At 41.6% G+C, this 17473-nt stretch overlaps 2 protein-coding genes across 5 annotated transcripts; one reads left to right on the top strand and one right to left on the bottom strand.

Moving 5' to 3' along the window:
• Positions 1-680: 680 nt before the first annotated feature.
• cops4 (COP9 constitutive photomorphogenic homolog subunit 4 (Arabidopsis)) lies at positions 681-5428 on the bottom strand. Of its 2 annotated transcripts, none has more exons than XM_071465744.1 (10): positions 5267-5428; positions 4336-4415; positions 4076-4227; positions 3852-3955; positions 3609-3762; positions 3303-3453; positions 3012-3180; positions 2077-2200; positions 1797-1881; positions 681-1370 (listed from the first exon to the last, which is right to left on the bottom strand). In XM_071465744.1, exons 1-10 carry the CDS (start codon positions 5338-5340, stop codon positions 1237-1239), a joined length of 1227 nt encoding a protein of 408 aa, XP_071321845.1. In that variant the 5' UTR covers positions 5341-5428; the 3' UTR covers positions 681-1236. The 2 variants fall into 2 exon arrangements, with proteins under 2 accessions (XP_071321845.1, XP_071321847.1); XM_071465746.1 differs by having other exon boundaries at positions 2077-2192; positions 3010-3180; positions 5267-5427.
• A 1049-nt stretch (positions 5429-6477) lies between these two features.
• On the top strand, positions 6478-16896 carry lin54 (lin-54 DREAM MuvB core complex component). 3 transcript variants are annotated; one of them, XM_071466440.1, is made up of 14 exons: positions 6478-6620; positions 9072-9856; positions 10556-10667; positions 10781-10911; positions 11386-11541; positions 12082-12283; positions 12410-12483; positions 12569-12766; positions 12886-12977; positions 13250-13321; positions 13726-13828; positions 13907-14044; positions 14173-14375; positions 15561-16896. In XM_071466440.1, exons 2-14 carry the CDS (start codon positions 9101-9103, stop codon positions 15760-15762), a joined length of 2439 nt encoding a protein of 812 aa, XP_071322541.1. In that variant the 5' UTR covers positions 6478-6620; positions 9072-9100; the 3' UTR covers positions 15763-16896. The 3 variants fall into 3 exon arrangements, with proteins under 3 accessions (XP_071322541.1, XP_071322544.1, XP_071322542.1); XM_071466443.1 differs by having other exon boundaries at positions 6493-6620; positions 9081-9856; XM_071466441.1 differs by lacking the exon at positions 6478-6620 and adding an exon at positions 6650-6928.
• Positions 16897-17473: the final 577 nt, after the last annotated feature.

The following is a 17473-nucleotide window of genomic DNA, read 5'->3' as shown; positions in this document are numbered from 1 at the left end:
ACTTGCAACTGCAAAAATTTGCAACTTCAGAAGTTTTAGGTAACCTCTCCGACTATTTTACATGAATATTTTCCATCATCCAGCTCTAAAGACGATGCTTCATTTTTACTCTGAGTAACTGCAACAAACAACCTGGTAGCTAAAAGATGATGTTGCTTAGACAGCTGCTGAAAAACAAACTCAGAAAAGCATCTCATGACTTATGACATGTAAATGCTGATTTTAAAGGGGCTATTTGTAAGTTTTCTCTGCCGCTGAATGTTGCTGTGAGCAGGTGGTGGTGATTGTTGCTTGACAAGAGCTTCGCCCATTGTTGCTTTAACAAGACAAGAGGTTATAATATGTTCTCTAAGCAGCGCTTTGTCTTCAGGATAACAGTGAGTCGCTATCTATAAGTGACGAGACGGGCCTGGGCTAGCTGGTTAGCATGCTAACTTGAGTAGAAGAAAAGACATGATAGAGAACATTAGTGTTGCTCTCCACCTCTGGAGACAGCTCTTGGCCGGGAATAAAGGAATAAAATTTGATGCTGAACTCACAATGTTTCTTCTAGACTGTTAAGTACCCAGCTGTTGATGCTAACACTGGATACGTAGCGATGGCAAACCTTACAAATAGCTCCTTTAAACATTTCAATGAATTGCTACTCAAGGAGAAAATAAACTTAAATGACACGAGCATGATGCTGAACAGTTTCTCTCAGCTGTGAATTTAATTCTCTTTGCTGAAATGTCATGAGGGTGAGCCAATAGGTGAACATGACGTAATACATCAAGAACCACAACAACTGTTTCATTTTGATAACTTAAAAACAGGAGAATGCGTTGGAGCGCAAAAGCTTTAACACAACGATTGGTCGTATCTCTTTACTTCCTTTTGACCCGATGACGTGACACGAAAAGTATCTGAGGAATCATATAGTCACACCCAGAGGTTACACCATACCCCTCCTGTGATTACATCTATGCCAGACACAGATCTGAAATATTGAGAAACATTGAACTATTATCCCCATGGGTTAAAGTCATAAAACGGTGCTCTCTGAAAATTTAGCAAAAAAGAGGAACGTCTCAAACGAGTGACGGTGATACCAGAGGGTCCTCCGTGGGTGCTTCCATGACTGGGACTCAAGTGGTGACGTTGTTGAGTAGGAAGACAAAACTTTAGGACGGGCCGAGGGAGCAGTTTAGGGGATTTTTTTCCTTTCTTTTTTGTGGTGGTGTAGGGTGGGGATGTTTACTGGGTCATCTGGGCTTCCATAGCCTGTGCGGCCCACTCTGGAGCAGCCTGGCGGATCTTTTCTAGGAGGTTGTTGACTTGGAAACACAGAGACTGGATCTGTTTGTCCCAGGTAGGAAGGGGTTCACGGGCTGCCAGAGACAAACGGAAAGACCAGGAGACAGGAAATCAAACACATTTTCCATTTCACTACACTTCACCAAACAAATGTACATGTTCAAACTGAGTGTCTGAGTGACTTTAATGAGCACTTTGCTGCTCTATCACTGCAGTGCACAGGTCCATGAGCAGCAAATGTGCCTTATCTCGTTTCCTATCACTTCTGTTTGAAGATGCTGCCCCCTATTGGCTGCAGATAGACATATAGCTTTGTTTATTGACTCAAATATCACATTATACACATATCACCCAACAACTCTTATCATAAACGTGTGATATGTCACATTTGTGTTGGTTTATTTTAAATTAAGAATAAAACTATACTTTGGTCACTAAAAACACCATGGCCAGTTCTGTTCTACATGCAGTGAAAAAAGACACTAGCTGCCATTACTCACTCTCAAAGTGTACGATGCCATCTATCTGGTCGATGAAGCCGTTCATGCGTCCTTCAGTGATCATCTGGGAAGCAATCTTCTCAGCCTACAGATAAAAAACAGAAACTAGGATCTCCAGGTACAGAACGAAAAAAACAAACACTTGTACAATAAAATATGATTTTTATTACCAGCAGAACACATATTTATTTTGGATACAACTAATTTCCTCCTGGAGCAGAAAGATAGATTTGATGCCATTACGTAATGTATTGATTTGTTAATGTAATCCACGTCTCACCTTTGCTGGAGGGATTTCCAACAGTGCCCCTAGTTCTTCAAAAGTGATGTTGTTGTAGAGTTTACTAGCAGACAGCAGGTTGTGTTCAATCACGGCTCTGTCAAGGATACTGGAGCCTGAGTCAGAAAGTGAGAGAGAGAGAGAGGATAACTTTAAAATCTAAATAACAATGTTTTCTTCTTCACATTGTGCAATTTATCAACACAGAAACACAAACTTCAAAGTGGTTAGACATGTGTACCGTTCAAGCTGGAGAGGATTGTGAAAATAATGGCAAAGCTCTTACAAGTGGGGTCCATTATGTATGCCACTGGATTTAATTAAGTCTTTTCAATTAGCAATTTTTCCTTTCCTTGCACATGTGATAGTGTTGTGGACTCAATATGACAACACTAATACTGACCATAAAAAAGAAGGCTGAGTAAACTCTGTTTGCACTTTGGCAAATTCATTGTTTTTATTGAGACATCCAGGACTTGATGTCACAGACACAGCCCCTTAGCAACTGTGTCAATTTCTCCCACACCTTCCTGCTGATGTGGAACTGACACTAGTGCCTGCTGGACATCTCTCTCCACTGGCATCTACTCCTCCTCTGGTGATCTTCCAGCATTTTCAGGGCCTGAAGTCCCATAATTCATTCTGACTCCATAAATGATAAGAATAAAGTATGCTCATAAAAAACGATGTATGTGCAGCCTGGCAAGATTAAAGCAGATTTTTGCCAAGCTTCATTTCCTGTCCCCAACTATGTCCTGCCCTGTTATAGAGCAAGAATATCGGATGATTGGTGGTGCTGTTTGACCAAAGTGTTTAGATCACATATGTCCCCATTTACATGTTTTAAAGAGCTTGCATGTTGTGTCTGCCCACAACACATCTCAATGATCAGCAACAATATCCAGCTGCATGAAGCCACTAATCTCCACTCACCATCTGCCGTGGTGGCCTTCTGGTGGGGCATCAACATGGCAGCAAACTCCTGCAGCTGGTTCCCTCTGATGATCCGGTCCAGATACATCTTCTCCAGAATACCATAGGCAGCCAGCTGCTGACAGCGCTCATCCTTAAAGAGGGTGGCCAACATACGGGAGCGCTGCTGGCCTAAAATAAAAGGACAGGCAATTGTTTTGGCATGAGTCACATAGTAAAACAACTATTGGGAGCTTGTCATTTACCATATTTTTATGAAAATATGAACCTAAACACATTAGTCTTGGTGCTACCTGCAGAAGCCAGTATGGTGCAGTTAAGGGCGTGCTTCAGTGCTTCTAGACGTTCGCTCTCATGTACAATTGACTTGTAAGACAGCTCGTTGTATCTTTGTGCAGCTTCAATGAACTTCCTCCTGAAGTCTAGGACTCTTGCATAGCACACCTGAGAAGAAAAACATGAAACACTCAGCTAAACAACTACAGGAATTATTACTACAAGGCTGCCATAAAGTTCGACTGCAGCAGTTGCTTTCAATTGCAAACAGCAACAACAACTGACACAGTATGTGACCATGGAATCAATAAGGGATCATGTACCTTATAGTGTATCTGCAGCTGTTCGTTAGAGGACTCATTCTGAAGCAATGAGGCTCTGTTGATGTAGGCCTCTGCCTGCACAGGATCATCATCCTCTAGGTAGAGACGGGCAATTTTCAGGTACGTATCCAACTTATAGTCGACATTGTATTGCCTAAGAAGGGACACAAAAAGATATTTAAAGATATTGGATTATCAAAAACATTACAGATCAAGCGATAAATCTGCCAGTGGAGTATTTACTTTTGTCCCGTTTCCAGGGGAATACCAACTAAAACCTGGGCGGCGTTCCTCCAGTCTCCCTCTTTCTCATAAATGGTTGCTAAGTGCTGCCTGATTGAAGCTACCTGAAGACATGTAACAACACAATTTAATTACACATTTCAATAACTACACTGAAATTTAACTTAGTGAATGATAAACAATAAATTCTCACTGGGGCTATCAGTGAGTGTCGGGGCATTTACCTGCTCCTCGAAGGAGATGACCCTCGGCTGAATCTTCTCCAAGGTAAAGTGATAGACTGCTTTAGCCGTGGCGTCGGGCAGGTTGGGCAGATGTGTGCAGAAGTCGGTGAGCAGCTGTCTCGAGATGACAAGACTGACATTTTCATTGACCACTGCAATGATAAGACAGAAATGTTACATCAAAGATATTCTGTTTGCATCTAAATGTAATGAGCATGCAGAAAATATTGAGCACATAAAAGAACACAAGCATAGCATACTTGCTTCAACAAAAGCCTTCAAGGATTCCAGTTGATCTGCATCTGTAAAGTGAATGGCCTTCTCCAAAATTTGTCGATATCTACAAAAGATGTTACAAGTTAGAGATTTTAGCAGCAGCATAAATGTCGAGTCGGTGCATCAAACCTTCATTTATGTTCTTTTATCACATCTTCATTTATCTTGTTTAATTGTGTTGAATTTTGTTTAATTCTATCTGCAGACTTAGGTTTGTGTAAATGCTTAATTATTAGATGTATCAATGCTCCAAATGCATCTTCTGTGCCAGAATTTTGCTTAAATAATTTTTGTTGTGTATTGCCAGGTATCATTGCACACGTCCTATTGAAATTAGAATTATGCCCTGAACAGTCATTTCTCCATCACAGTTAGACACCTCCACCTCCTGACACAGGACAGAAACATGTAGCTGCGGCACACCACTGACAACGTGTGCAGTGTCAATGACAGCTTGCATTTGACAAATGCATATTTGTTATTTCTTGTCAAATACCACTTTGGCAGTTGCAGTTTTTAGCAGGGTATTTGGTGCCAAGCCCAAGTTCAGGCTCCTTCATAGCTATGTTATGTTTAGCATTAACTGTGTAGCTAGAAAACAGTAGCCTCTAGATGCTAAATGATTAAATGTAACGGCAACGTTAATGGTAGACTAGAGGTTTACATGTGGTTTTGTAGTTTAACAGATAATCTGTACAATAAAGTTATTTTACGGACAGTTACGGTTTATTTCCGTTAGTCTCACGTCAAGCTATAAGCTAATATAGCTAGGTAGCTAGCTAACGTTAGCTTAGCTTAGTCTATCACAGCTATATCACTACTACTGTACTCACTGTAGCGTTAATATCTACATTTAAATAAGCGTATGGCTGTTGTTAACAACTAATATATTATTTTATAATTTTTGTTACATACTTGGCAGCGAGATCTTTATGAGATCCACTTGAATTCATCAGCTGTGCAAGCTCCTGCCTCACTTCGGTCGCCATTGTCGTCTGCGAAGTGTCAACAACAGCAGCTTCCTCCGCCAAGAGGGGAACAAGCCGAGGCTCGGTCGGTCCTCCAACCGGGACACCGTACCTGCAGCAGCCACGGTGGTCACACTGGGACACACATTACCCCTCCACCACACACTTCTTTTCACATTTTAAATGAACATATGAAATCATAAAATAAAATAAATAAAGAAGAATTAATAGTCAGTGACGATTATTTAAATGTTATAAATAACCAGGGGTTTGTTAGTCAAATCAAATTAAAGAAACAAATTTTAATTATTACAGAAATTATTTACTCTCCTATGTAATGTAACAACCCCATTGTTTTATATCATGGCCACCAGCTTTTATTATTTCAACTTAGTTTCTGAGAAATCATCTTTTGTCTTTGATTTTGGCTAAATACTACGATACCCATGATTCATGTGCACTGTTGCTATGGTGAAAGAGTCAAAGGTGGAAACAGAGCAGTAGCAAACTCACAAAACTTCATCATTAGAGTTGGAAAAAGTTGTTATTGAATTCACCCACGACTGAACCAGAATTACAAGTCATTTGATTTAAAATGCTGATTTACAGTGTTGTTCATTGTCATTTTTAGCTTCCACCCACCTTTTAGTGGATGGACTTGTGAATTTAAAAATGCTCACATTATAATTATTACATTTACAATAAAGTAGGTTCCTTACATTCAAAATATCATCTTTAACAGAAAGTTTGAAATTGTGTTTAAAATTGATTCAGTATCTTTTCTACAAAAAGTACAGTTAACTTCAACATCAGCAAAACATGAAACAAAAACATCAGTGATGTAGTGATATGTAGCCTGAGTGATGATAGAAATGGTATTCATGTGGTAATTACCAAGTTTTATTCCAATTAATATCTTCAATTCACCAAAATGGTCATACAGAAGAATCAACAAAAACAAATACAACAAAAAACTGAAGACACACAAACATCAACACCAGATTATTCTGACATATAACAGATGTTGAACATAATTCGATGAAATAAAAATTAGTAAAAAATTGTTTGGGATAAGAAAAAAAAAACAGATTTAATAAACATTTTCAATCCAGACTTTACACAGTCTATGGCACAAATCTGTCCTGCGCCTTTAAATATTACGTAGGGGTGACGTAGCGCTTGGAGGGCGTGGCCGGCCTGTGAAATGTCAGGGAGGAATGGCGCTCGGCGCGGTATTTTGAACAATCGCCTTTTCCTTTCCTCGTTTTAACTGGAAACGTCGCCCAGCATAAAAATCTCTGGTAAGCAAGACTGTCTGCCGTCCCACTCCGGAGCCCGCCGCACTGTATTCAGAAGAAAGCCGCACACTTAAGAATGTGTTTAAATGTTGAGGTATAATGTTGTAGCTAGCTAGCTCGGGTTAGCAAGCTCAGCAAGTTTGCTAGTACAGTTGTCCTGCCCGCTGGGCTCTTGGCTTGATGGGGCTCATGATGATGATGATGATGATGATAATGATGAGAAGCTAGGAGTACACAAATGAAGAGCTGAGGGGCCAGGATATTCCCTGTGGCCGATCGCCTGCAGTGTCTGTGTGCTGAGGCAAAGTTTGGTGTGTACTAACAGAATAACAGATGGTGAACTGTCTGCGTAGTGCAAATGAAAAGTAAAAGCTAAGTTAGCCGAACACTGACAGTTGTTTTGATGGGACTTCTGTTCGATAACTGCTCCGTGTGTGTGTGTGTTTGTGTGTGTGTGCTGTCAAAATTTACACCACAAACAGTCTCAGGTCAGTAGTTCCCTTCGCTGTTAGCTTTCTCCGTGGCACTCAGCCCCGATCATGTTCATATATCTGTCGGTTTTCTGCTTTAGAAACGAGTCTCGTATCTTATCTGCATCAAACATTAGACTTAGACGACGTTTACTAATGAAAATATGTCATTTTAACTGGTTAGGCCACGCCAACTTGAACAATAGACCCCAAAACACAGGTTATACGTGTCGCTAGGTAAATCTAAAGGTGCAGTTGTATTAAATGTTGCATGAAATGTTATGAGCAGGGTGGACAGCTGAAGTGACAGGGAGGAATTATTGAAAGCTAGCATTGTTTAGGTTGTCAGAGTTTGTTACCTGCTAGTAGCTCACTGTTACCAGCAGCTATTATCTTCAGCTCTCATGTAACTGCTCTCTTTTGCGGGTAAGTGTTTTGGCTTAATGTAAATTACAGTAAAATGCAGCACCTCTTCCTTTATAGCTCAGTGTTAGCCAGGGAGCTAACTGAGCTGATGACGAGGTAAAAATGGCGGATCTTTCGAAATCCAACCCCGGCCTGAAATAGTAACGCAGACAGCAAGCAGCTCGTCGCTTTTCCCCACTCTTTACCCAATGCAGGGTCGCTGGTGGGGCTGGTTTATTTTTTTTTTTTGCATGAATGAATGCAGCCCAACAAAGTGTCTGTTGGACGCTTTCAGCTGAGGACGTGAAAACAATGTGAGCAGTTAGCTGTGTGTGTGTGTGTGTGTGTGTGTGTGTGTGTGTGTGTGTGTGTGTGTGTGTGTGTGTGTGTGTGTGTGTGTGTGTGTGTGTGTGGTGGGTTCATATGTGCGTTTCGGTGGATTAATGTTGAGTAGAGTGCAGCAGGACAAAGATCCGCCTGAGATGATCGGTGCGGCCTAGATAACCCAGCATCAGCTGTCAGCTTCTGTCAAAACAACAGGAACTCGGACGTGACTCACTCACCCCCCTGTATTGATTAAATCTGACGTGATTACTGAAAACTAATGTAAAGATATCAAACCGGGAATCTTTGCTGTGAATACGGTGAACTCGTTAGCTTTCATTGCCTTGCTTGATTGTTTATTTTTCCTGCAAAGCCTTTTGCAAGGAGACTGCATTAATGTCCAAGCATGCGAATTTATTAATCATATAAAACAATATATCTAAGACGAATAAAGTAAAGTAAATCTTGTTCGTTGCTGTCAAATGCATCAAACGTGTGTGAAATAATCAACATATTCTCTGATTTTTGACGGAGATATTCGCTTTGGCTGCTTTTATGAGGTGCACCTCTACAGTTTAATTCAATCCATTACAACTGTTCTGCCATTAAGTCTACTTTTGTGATGCCTGTATTGTTCAGGTTTTTTGACACTCTCATAGAAGCATTAATTAAATTACATGTTTCAGCACAGGGCCTGACTGATATATTATTATTATTATGGGTGTAAATATTAGCTGATAAATGATATAAATGAATAAAAGTTTATTTTTTTTTCCCTCACAAATGAAATGTACCAAGCAGGATGTTTTGAAGTTGAAAAATAAACTTGGTAGTACTCTCTAAGGGACAAACTACAGAATGTGGATATGTGTCAAAGCATATCTTTAACATTTCTGTGCAAAGAGCATAAATAACAGTGACCTCAGTAGTAAGTAGTATATTATACATAAAAATGTCATTGAATTTACACATTTCCAACAATGTCACCAAAAGTTTTTAAAGGAGGAAATTATGGCTGAGCTGTTGTACTGAATTGCAATAGACTGCACAGGTGTATCTAATAATGTGGTCATTGACTGTATAATGTTTAATAATGTAATATATATAATGTTTATTTTTAGTGTATAATTTGTGTGGCAAAATCCAGAAATATTTAAAATATGATCATATTTCTTTTCCTGATTCCTGATCATTCACCTGCAGTTTATATGTGTTCAACTTAGTGTTGATGAAAATGATTTCGTTGCTCTTTCAGGACTAACAGAGAGCTGAGACTTTGCAACCATGGATGTGGTGTCACCAGAGCTCAACAGCCTCCTTCCTGATGAGATCATGGATACAGAGGCCATAGAAGATGTCCCTCACTCCCAACCTGACGCCGCCACAGTCGAGTCAGAGCCCAGTGACGACACATCAGTCCCAATGGAAACGGATACGCCCATGGCTTCAGAAAATGTGAGCCTGTGTTCAGATGGCGCTGCAACGGAAGCCACTCAGGCTTTGACCACCTCCACGGCCACAGACTCTACACTCATCATCAGCTCAGGAAGTCAGATTCCCATCTCAATTTCCAGTTCATCATCACCCCTCCTCACCCTCAAACCAGCCCTGGCTACTTCCACAGCCACTACCAAAACCACAGACAGTGTGACTGGGACAAGTCTCTCTACAAGTGGGTTACAGAAGCTCACAGCTCCGTTCACCATCTCTCCTGCAAACCACCAGATCATTCTCAACAAGGTGGCATCATCTCAGGCCACCGAAGCAGCGAAGTCTGCAGGAACTTCTCCCCAGGTCATCAAGCAGGAGGGACAAAAACTCTTGGTTACAGCAATAGGAAAGTCGGGGCAACCTATAGTGCTGCAGTTACCCCACACAGGCAGCAAGCCTGGCGTTTCACAGGCTTCAGGAGACACCAAAGCTCAGGCTCCACAGTTTAAAGTGGTGACTATTGGTGGGAGGTCGGAGCTGAAGCCCGTGATGGGCAGTGCTAGCAACCAGGTGACCACATTACAGGCCCAGCAGCTGAAGGCCGTACAGGTAACGTTGAGTGTTTTCTGTTATTGTGCAATATTTAAGAGAATGGATGTTGATATAATTTGGCAAATTAATATTGTAGGTGTTTTATAACTTGCCACATATGAATGTTAAACAAAATTATGGTTGGTGATTTTAGCAGTAATGAAAATATGACATTGTAAGCCTGGATTTCAATGTTCAGCATCACTTGAGAACAGATGATTGTCGAACGTATGATTGTATTGTGTCAGCTGTGCAGGACACATGAAGCTTTGCTGAATTAGCTTTCCGGCTGGCTGACTAATTGTTTCAACTCTGTTAGAAGGTGTCACTATCACATAGTTTGTCTATCGGAGAGCTCTTACAAGTTAGTTTTTACACTGTAAAATATCCTACTCAGTGGTGTTCATAATAATACATAATAATACATTTTTATGTTTTTTTATTTTTTATTATCAGCTGACAGATCATGTGTTCAATTTCAGTATTGGCTGCAAAAATCTAGTATTAGCTTGGCTGTATGTGGTATAAACAAACACCCAGAGCTGAGGTTATTGAAACAAACAAGAAAAAGTCAGTGGCAGTAATTTAACTTTCATCAAGAATTCTACTGAAGTTAAAGGAAAGGTTTAAATAATAGAAATAAAAAATAAAACGCACATTTCAAATACTGGCATTATGTTGTGAGTGTGTGACTAGAATACACATTTATCTCCACAGATTGCTAAGAAAACACCAGCATCCTCAGCTGCACCCATCAAGTTCATCATCACAAAAACTGTCAACAGCAAAGGCCTAAGTCCTCAGACACCAGTTCCTCCTGTTATCGCTGGTAAGTTTATTTAATAACTTATACCTATAATTAAGTTGTGAAATGTCAGCTTTTCTCCTGGCTTCTGTTTCTGATGTAACTCAGCCATCTTTTTCTTAAATCTTGCATCACAGGACGAGTCTTGACACAGAATTCCCCAGTGATGACTCCGAGGACTATTGCTCTGTCTGAACCCCACAACACTAGTATACAGAGCATCCCTGGGAAAAAGATCGCTATTTCACCGCTTAAGAGTCCCAGCAAGGTAAATGTTACACATTATTTCGAGTTTTCTCAATAACATTTTTTTTTCTGTGTTGTTGTTGGACCTTAATTGAATATAATCAAGTTGCAAGTGCCTAAAATTCCCACCACTGCGGTTTTCAAGTGGTCAAGTTTAAGAATTTTAGCTAATCACAAGAGGAAAAGCACAGGTGTCATTAATAACCTGAACACTCCTCCACTACTGTAAAAGCATCTGTAAGCTATGTCAGTGCAATACAGCAGTCTTTAATGTTACTCTATTCACCCGTGTTTCATAAATCAAGAGACCCCTGTATTCATGCATCACAACAACCACATCTGAGCAGGTTGTAAGTTGATGTGTGTTTTTCTCACACATATTTTTCCACACGTCTGTCTCACACATATCAACAAACAATTGAGAATATTGATGAGGCATCAGATCTGTTTGGTGTTTGATGTGGTGATCATGCTGCGTTCTTCTCGTCTCGACCAGGTAACTGTGGTTTCTGTGGCTTCCCCGACCTCCAACACCTCTCAGAAGTCAGTAGCGCTGCCTGTCAATGTAGCACTCGGCCAGCAGATCCTCACAGTCCAACAGTCCACGTCTGCGTCTCCGGTCAAGGTGGCCACCAGCCAAACCACGGCACAGGTAGGACAGTTTATTGTCAGCAGGAGTTTGGGCACACAGACTCTGGACCAAACAGACGAGTTGCTCTGAATCAGCAGTGAAACATGTGCAGACATTTCTTTGTTTAGTAGACAGCTTCTAGTGCTGCTGCATTACTGAAGCCACAGTCACATCTAATGTAGAAACAACAGCACACAGTGCGTCGAATTTACCTTGCAAACCTTGATGATGATAAATTGTGCAATGTATATTCTAATTTATAATCTAACTTCTCCAAAGTATTGTTCTATATCAGGTTCCTCCTTTCACTGCAAATGTTCTTCACCTTCCTTATTAACAGACAGCTTGGAACAATTTGACGTGCAGGACTTTCGTTCTTTGCAAGTGACTGGTTGTTCTGCTGTACTTTCCACTCTGTACTTATATGTGGAGGAGGCAGAACTCACTAAGCCAGGATTAGTTGTTGTTTTATGACCAGCAGCAAAAACTTTTTGCCTACATGAGAACAGTTAGAGGTAAAAGGTTTTAAAGATGTCTCTCTTTTTATTGGAACATCTTCAGAATATTAAACCAGTGCAGTCTGTGGCTGTGGGAGGAGTCAGTGGCTCCCAGTTCAAGACCATCATCCCTCTGGCCACCCAGCCGAACGTGCAGCAGATTCAGGTGCCAGGAAGCAGGTTTCACTACGTCCGCCTCGTCACGGCGACCACAGCGAGCAGCACAGGACAGCCCAGCGGTCCCAGCACCAGCTCCATACAGACAGGTGACTTATGAACACACCTCTGCATAGTTTCTCTGGTAACAAACCCAGGCGGCACTTTTATGTTGTATAGCAAAGACACATGTGGAAGCTCCTCTGTGGTAACTCATGATGATAAATATCCCACAGCTAAACCTATGGTGGTCAGTACAGGAGCAGTGAGGATGTCGGTCCCTATCGTCCCAGCACAGACCATGAAACAGGTACCTTTGGTTTTCTGAACATGCTGTTAATGTTCATCCAGAGCTTTCTGTGCAAAGCGTCATTCATGGAGTGTGTTCCCTGTAGGTGGCACCTAAGCCCTTGACATCAGCAGCACAAGTAGTAACCACCACTCAGACCCAGCAACGCCTGATCATGCCTGCAACTCCACTACCCCAGATCCAGCCCAACTTCACCAACCTCCCTCCAGGCACCGTCCTGGCACCAGCTCCCGGAGGCGGGAACGTGGGCTACGCGGTCGTGCCAGCACAATATGTAACACAGGTGAGTGGTGTTGTTTTGTAGATACATGGAGAGATCATTTATATAAAGTAAATGGAAACACTACTCCTAAGATATACATGTGTTGAGCCTTCTCTGTTGTGTTCTCTGCTCTCCTGTAGCTCCAGCAGTCGCCATTCGTGACCCTCGCCAGCAGCTCTGGTTTCCCTGCGCCAACTGGTATCCAGACTCAGGCCAGATTGCCACTCAATGGGTAAGAGGGGACATTAATTTTCTTATCTATTGTGTGGACAGACCAATTAAATAATTTACCTTCTATTTAAAACAGTGTTATTCAGACTAGAAAATAAAAGCTAAAAATATAATTAAACCAGTGAAACAAAACTTAATAAAAGTACCAAATTGACACTGACTGACTTTAACCACAAAGTAAATTATTTAAAATATTTTATGATTAAGACTAGGATTGGTTAAATGTGCTATGATTTCATTTTAACTGAAACAATATCTTTAACTGGCTCACAGCTTGTCGACAGCAGAAACAACCTCAAGACCAAGGAAACCATGCAACTGCACCAAGTCACAGTGTCTCAAACTGTAAGTACGACGGGTCATTCAGACTCTTGTGTTGCATTTGTTTGACAAAAGAGTTTATATGAAGCTTGACCTTCTTAATGTATGTGTAACTTGGTATCTTTTCTGATATCAGCCTGAGTGACAAGCAATTAGAGTAGTCCAGCTTGGGTTTAGGGAAATTGTGATATGCATTTTTTACTTTATTTCTGACCTCTTGTGAACCAAAGATTGATTTTTACCTCCCAAAAAAATATTAATACACAAACCAATAATGCAAGTAATCACTAGTTGCAGCCAAATTCATAACACTCTATTAACTACTGGCAAAAGAAATCTCACAGATGATGAGCAGTAAGATATAGGCTGCTAACTCACAGTCTTATTCCGGCAGTTTTATGAAGTAGAGCACTGTTTTCTTCTTCTAGATACTGTGACTGCTTTGCAAATGGAGAGTTCTGCAATAATTGTAACTGCAATAACTGCTTCAATAACCTGGAACATGAAACAGAACGTCTCAAAGCTATAAAGGTAAGGAGGAAGTTCTGCGTGGAGTTGGAGTTGCTTTGTGTCAGGCAGATCAATTAAGGTGAAAACGTGTTTTCACAGACGTGTCTGGACCGGAATCCAGAGGCCTTCAAACCTAAAATTGGTAAAGGCAAAGAGGGAGAGTCAGACCGTCGACACAGCAAAGGCTGCAACTGCAAACGCTCAGGCTGCCTGAAGAACTACTGCGAGTGCTACGAGGTGGGTTTTCCATCACTGCACTGTTTGCACGAGCAGTTAAATGTAACTTTATTTTGCCTTTCTCACCTCGTTCTGACTAAGTTGACTGTGGCTCACATTCGTCTCTTTCCTCGGTTTTCAACGTGAAGGCAAAGATCATGTGCTCGTCCATTTGTAAATGCATCGGCTGCAAGAACTTTGAGGAGAGCCCGGAGAGGAAGACGCTGATGCACTTGGCCGATGCAGCAGAAGTCAGAGTGCAGCAGCAGACGGCAGCTAAGACCAAGCTGTCCTCACAGATCTCAGACCTGCTCATGCGGACGACACCCGTTATTTCAAGTGGAGGCGGGAGGTACAGTGACACTTACATCTTATGTGTGTGCATCTGTGACTGTGTTTGTTTGTGTTGAATGATATCAGACATCATGAAATCAAAATGAACAGTTATGCTAATTGTCGTACAGCCCAGGCCACACACACAAAAAAATTAATTTTAAATTTTAGCCTGGGCAACTCATTCATGTTGATTGTTACTGTTTAACTGAGCTACAGTAAAGGGAGCTAACTTTACCTTTGTTTGGCCTGGAGAGAGAGGAGACCAGGCAACACAAAGATTTGTTTTGGTGGGACACAAGCAATTAGCTTAAGGTGTTGCAGCAGACAGCGCGCGATGCTTATCACGATAACCACGCCCGTTGTTTTCTGGGTAAAATCCCACCTACTGGCTGCAGGCTGACAAACTTTAACCCTCCAGAAAAGCAGCAGTTTCATCAAACCTCTGTCTGTGTGGTGTGTCAGATGTGTGCTATGGGCATCATTAAATGACACAGGGCTATGTCGTGCAGTCAGCGAAGTGACTGAAGTACAGAAGAGAGAAGTGGCTGAGGAAGGAAATGTGGGAAGAAGAAGGCCAAAAACAAAAATGCTGACCATAATCAGTTTGAAAAAGGAGGTTTGATTTCATGTCAGCCAGGTGTAGAGCTGTACCTGAGTCAGGATCTTTAGTATTGACTAGGAGGAAAGGACATGGGTTGACTTCAGTATTTTAATGTGTCTCGTGGTTCATGCTTTTTCTTATCTATTGATCTATTGATTTTGTTTTATAAATAAATAAACATTATTACCAACATTTTTCTTTAATACCCCCTACTTACAATTATGAGAAATATATTATCCTCAGCCTCTGCCCAGTTACAGTCTAGTCCACCTGCAGAGCAGCCAACCCACACCCCCACCTGTAACAGCTTACAGGAGTCTTAGGTTTTAGCTACAAAACTCACTTTTTAAAGCCTTTGTTCATCATCTGATGTGTGAAAATATCACATTTAGAAACATAATATCTCCATCATGGTCATAGTTATAAAATCACAGCGCACCACGGAGCACGTCCTGCTCCTGCCAGCCGTCAGACCCAGAGCTGAGTGCAGTCGACTCGAGGGGTTCTCAGCTGATGATTTAAAGTCATCATCGTTTAGGGTCAGCCCCACTCTAGTGACAGTATTATCTTTCTAAGGCCTTGTTTTGGTTTCCCCTGCAGGCTGCCGTATACATTTGTAACAAAGGAGGTGCTTGAAGCGACATGCGAGTGTCTGCTGGAGCAGGCCAAAAAGGCAGAACAGACTCATCAGCCTCAGGCCGAAGCAGAGAGGATGATCCTGGAGGAGTTCGGACACTGCCTCATGAGGATAATCAGTTCGGCGGGGAAAGCCAAAGCAGACTGTGCCTCCATCAACTGCTAGGCCAAGCACTCTCTAACCGGCCCCGGCTGTGGGGGCTGAGAGGGATGGATTACTCAAACGCTGTCTCGGACCCCCGGGGTTTCTCTCCTGCAGGGAAACAGGTTGTCTCCTTCATCAAAAGGCGGAACAATGGCCTGAAAGCAGACAGATTCCCCTGCCGGAGCCAGCTGGAATAATAAAGACAGAACAGTTGTTTGCACTGTTCACCTACTAACTGAAGGACAAATGGACAGAGCAATCTGCCTCTGAAGGATCTGCCTTCAAAACTGTTGGCACACTCGTTCACCTGGTTCTGACGGACAGAAATTACTGAACAAGATAGTGCTGAACGGGAATTTAAACCTCTCTACACTTTATTTTCCCTATCAAATCTGTGTTCTCCACACTTTTGTTCTTCCATTTTTATTCAGTTTTTCTTTCATTTCTTTCCCATTTTGAGGTTTTTGAAAAGAATGCCTGTAATTTGTATGTAATCAGTACATTTGTGCTTACAAACAGTAGACAAACAGAACATGTATCTTTTGATATTTATTTTGACAAGTATTTGTAATAATTGTGAGCGCTAATATTGTGTGGCTTCTAGTGCGTCAAACTATTGATCAATAACCATGGCTAGGCTAAATTCTATCAATGAAAATGAGTAGAGGCAATCTTAGGTTTTATCCTAAACACAGTTGTCAGATGAATGCAAACACGTAATGCATTATGCTCACACACACACACACACACACAAACACACACTCTGAACTTCTGTCTTTGTGAGGACAATCACTAACACTATCCCCTTACCTCAACCCTTACCCGAACCCTGACCCAAACCTAATCTGAACCCTAACACCATGTCCTAACCCTCAGACAGCCCTTTGAAGGTGTGTCAGAAAATGAGAACCGGCTGAAATGTCCTGACTTTGCCAAAATTTCCTCACTCTGTAAGGCCTATAACTCAACCAGGTCCTCACAAAGATAGAAGTACATACACACACACACACACACACACACACACACACACACACACACACACTGCTCAGAATAGTTGGCTAGATTGACAGAGGTACACATTTCTTCTGGTGCTGTTTTCTGTTTTATTAGTCACATGCTTACTGTACATTAAAAACACCATGAATTGAAGAATAACTTGTAAAGTGTTGTTCCTGACAAGAACAAAGAGCAAATTACTGTCACCTGATCCGTCCGAGGCTGCTCTGATGAGCAGACGAACACATTTCAGAGCTGGAGGAGTCAATCATAACTTTTTTAATGTGACTTAAGATGGGGAGGTAAAACGCATAAAACAAACCTGCTCTTTTCAGGTCAGCATGAAGCAGCAAAAGTGTTGGTTGTGATTTTCATGGAGCAGCTGGTCACCGACAAAGGCAGACATGAAATGGACCATTTCAAACATCGAGGCTGATCATCTCATCATCTGTTGGGCCGAAGTGGAAGACACACATTTTACCCCAGAACATTTACATCACCTCTGCATTGTCTCCTCTTAAAAAAAACTCACCTGACACATAGTAGCACCACCTGTGCATCCTCCCCCAGCGTCGCATCATGTCGATGAATATCTTTAGTCCTGACTCATGTCCTGTTCCACTGGTTCCTGCTCTGGAAGGGACGGAGGCCATCAGGAGGTAACCTGGATCTGAGGCAGGACTCAAGCTCTTCATTCTCTAAATTCTCTAAAAAAAATAATAAAAAATAAACTCAA

This window comes from Trachinotus anak, unplaced genomic scaffold (assembly GCF_046630095.1).
Source record: "Trachinotus anak isolate AG129_WGS33_773 ecotype Australia unplaced genomic scaffold, CSIRO_AGI_Tana_v1 ptg000028l, whole genome shotgun sequence".
NCBI lineage: Eukaryota > Metazoa > Chordata > Actinopteri > Carangiformes > Carangidae > Trachinotus > Trachinotus anak.
Note: the sequence above shows the minus strand (reverse complement) of the source record. Positions and strands in the feature narration are given on the sequence as shown.